Genomic DNA, 3,405 nt, shown 5'->3' with positions numbered 1-3,405 from the left:
CGAACAGAGAGAGACGCGAATTTTGTTAGGTTAGGTTGAGTTCTTCACGGAATAACGTCCATTTAAGTTTTCGGTGTAAACCAAGTGTAACGAAGTCATAAGCCTTAGACTTTTACGGAAGTATTGTGTATCCACCTTTTTCCTAACGGTGTTACTAACTTCCCGTTAAAAATCTGGTGTAAACATAGTGTAACCTAATTTTTAATATTTCAATTAATGGAGTAATGTCAAGTGTCCCCACCATAACTTCTACATCACAAAAATTTATATTGACCAATAAAAACGTGGGTTTCATCACCGTTCAATGTAAGAGCTTATTTTGTCATGGCCTTTAAGGAAGAAGATGTCTTGGCAGGTTAACAAAATTGACCCGATTCCGAATGACTATAACGCATGAATGTAAAATTGGAGATTTTTCACCTTGTTATGCTTGGTAGGGATTTGATGATGCAGTAGTTATCACGATTCAATCAAATGTAGGATCGTTTGTCTTAAATAAACCAACTCCTTGATAGGCATATGTTACACAGGCTCTTGGGAGCCATCCAGCATCATTGATGGTTTGTGTTTCTCGAATAGGCTACTATACCCACTTCTGCTAGATTCGTGCTGGTTATCCTGTTAACGGGCTCTATTACGCCTTTGGTTCTGTCTTTTACAGGATTCAGAGCAAAATAAATGTTTCCAATTTTGTGCACTCCACTTTGATTAACCACTTGTAATATGGTCTCAAGTCCTTCTAGGACAGGCGTTTTCGGTTTTTCACGAGGACAGCGCTCAGCAGAACCAGCCATTAGCAACGATGCTTCAAAGCAAAATCGCTAGTTTCTTCGATATGTAAATTTGCTGGAGCAATTCAATCACTCCCATGCCATCCTATCAAATTAGTTTTGTGAAAGACATGAAATAGTTTATGCAGAAAGACTTATAATTCTTAGATTCAAAATTTTAACAGTACAAACTGGAAACTAAGTTGATAGGACAACACCTAAGAACCGGAAAGGGAAGGAACCTCATGAGCTAAAGATGTCTGGAAGGAAATTATGAGTAGCTAAGTACGTCCGAAGTTGATCGAAGGTAACCGATGATAAGTAAAAATACAAATACCATTAACAACATTACAAATTACAAATAAAAAACCAAAAATACAAGATGCTGCTATATTATTTTATGGTCCAATGATCATATTCATGAAACATGTATGTATAATTAAGTTCATACCGAACTTATAACACTCTACTTCATCAATATTCTCACAGCCGCAGCTAATTGAAATAACTGGAAAAAAAAGAACATGTAGTATAATTAATTACTTGGATACAGCAATTAATTATAACCACTAGCAATTGGTTTCACAAGATTAACTTATCACACCAAAGCTAACTAGCTAGTTAGTGGTGGCGGCGTCTTCACAACAACACTTGCACTCTCTTGAAGAAGATCCTTCCGTACACTGTTGCAGCGCTACTGGACCCATACCAGAACATTTCTGTTCACACTCAGCTGAACAATCACTGCAGACACGAGAGCCGGATAGCAGAAATGCAACATAAATTTCTGCGGGTCTACAAATATTAACCGAAGCTGGCGTTGGAGGGGGAGGGAGTGGAGTAATTGCCGGTGTTTTTGCCCGACAACAACATGTGCAGATTAATCCAAGAAACGCAGCTGGTGTTTGTCTATACCCGCAAATCTGATCGACCACTCTAGCTCCTATATTATCACATCTAGTTTTGCAGCCATCTTGACAACGATGGCAATCGTTCTTGCTGGCAACTAGTTCAAATGATTTATTAATATCCGTGTCTGGACATGTCTGCCAGTTGACTGGAGGTTTCGTTGGACATGGGAGGGGTAATTGGCAACATCCCGAGCATATCCTATCCCGTATAAGGTTTTTAGGAGGAAAGGCGTTTAACTCTACCTTCGACACTACTCTGCCCTGTAACTGACATGCGATTTGAATGTCCCTTCGACAATGAGTAATATCCGATGGAATTGTAATATTAGTTTCACCAGCGTCACAGGATATAGCTGCCACTGTTTGCATCTCTGGGTACATATATGTGCGTACGACATCAAATACAAAGAATTAATTATTCACTATAATAGCAAATTTAACAAAATCTAATACTCATAATTAAACACATAAGTTTGTAGCAAAAAAGTAGAACAATTTTAAAGATCAGAGTTTTTTCGTAGAATATATATAAGCGTAGAGACTAAATGGCCGAAAGAAGTATAATTAGGTCGAATCTTGAGATGAAAGATAAGTGTACTGCTTACGTAAAATCATCGATAAAGCGATCGTCAAGGCGACAAGAGACCCCACAGATGATGAGAACTCCATTACTTTGATGAACAAAATATCAGTACTTCTTACTGCTAACTTATTGTTGTGTTCTTCATGTAATCGGAAACATCTGCATTTATAGCGAAAATAGCAACTTGAGTTAAATTAATCATTTTTCTATTTTTTAGTTAGAATACTGTGATTGAGATTTGAATTAGGATTCCGAAATTCCCAATATTTGTGGGAGGAACATGGTAATGTAAAATGTCTTCAACCATATATTTCTGTGTCAAGAGTCATGACAAGTCTTTCATCGATAAGGATGTATACATGTGTCTTTTTACTCTACATGGGTGATAAAGTAGGGGAATGTTGCGCACTAAACACGGTGACTGTCACTAACGGACCTGCTAGGTGCTTAAAAACCAAATATTACCTATGCTAACACTCTAAATATTTTGAATTGACATGGGACACTATTTTAGTTGTGCTTTAGCCTTTACACATGATTTCCATTTTCTCGATTACTGTGTCGGCATTCATGATTAATTTCGTCTGCTGTCTATGAGTCATCCTAACTAGATAAATCATAAACATAATTTAAGCTCAATTTCAACGCTTCTAGCCAATCAAAAAATTTCACGATTTCTCGAATCTGAGAAAAAGAAATGTCAATGGTTTAGTGTAGGTGCACTATGCTTCAAAAAAAAAAGTGCGGGTGCACGATGCATAGGAAGACAGGAGGAAAATGGAGAAGAACTTATATCAGATATAAGCATATCCATTTAGGGACATTTTTTAATCATCCCGCGTTTTCGATTTATGATTTAAGAAATGATGCAGAACCGGATGAGGAAGACATTATCTTTTTTGGAAGATATGATCAATGTGGTGACAGCTGATTGCAGCTGGATTTCTGTGGGGTGGTTTTCTGTCATGACTGATTAGATCGGAGGTATTATTGATCAAAAAATATCTAAGTAAAGTTTAATTTTGTTGTAGATACTAATATCTTTTGCAAAAGTGGTGAGGCTAGTGCGTTTGCCCAGAAAATTTCCAAGATTGCTAACAGGGAGTAACAATTTACTTGTGAGTGTATCGAATTCCACTTA

At 37.1% G+C, this 3,405-nt stretch overlaps 1 protein-coding gene across 1 annotated transcript; it reads right to left on the bottom strand.

The window, feature by feature from the left end:
• Positions 1 to 1,172: 1,172 nt before the first annotated feature.
• LOC113329142 lies at positions 1,173 to 2,375 on the bottom strand. Its single transcript, XM_026576100.1, has 2 exons — positions 2,287 to 2,375; positions 1,173 to 2,052 (listed from the first exon to the last, which is right to left on the bottom strand). The coding sequence occupies exons 1-2, from the start codon at positions 2,348 to 2,350 to the stop codon at positions 1,388 to 1,390; spliced, it is 729 nt and encodes a 242-aa protein (XP_026431885.1). The 5' UTR covers positions 2,351 to 2,375; the 3' UTR covers positions 1,173 to 1,387.
• Positions 2,376 to 3,405: the final 1,030 nt, after the last annotated feature.

Source organism: Papaver somniferum, unplaced genomic scaffold (assembly GCF_003573695.1).
Source record: "Papaver somniferum cultivar HN1 unplaced genomic scaffold, ASM357369v1 unplaced-scaffold_115, whole genome shotgun sequence".
Taxonomy (NCBI): Eukaryota; Viridiplantae; Streptophyta; class Magnoliopsida; order Ranunculales; family Papaveraceae; genus Papaver; species Papaver somniferum.
This window is presented reverse-complemented; position numbering and strand designations above follow the sequence as displayed.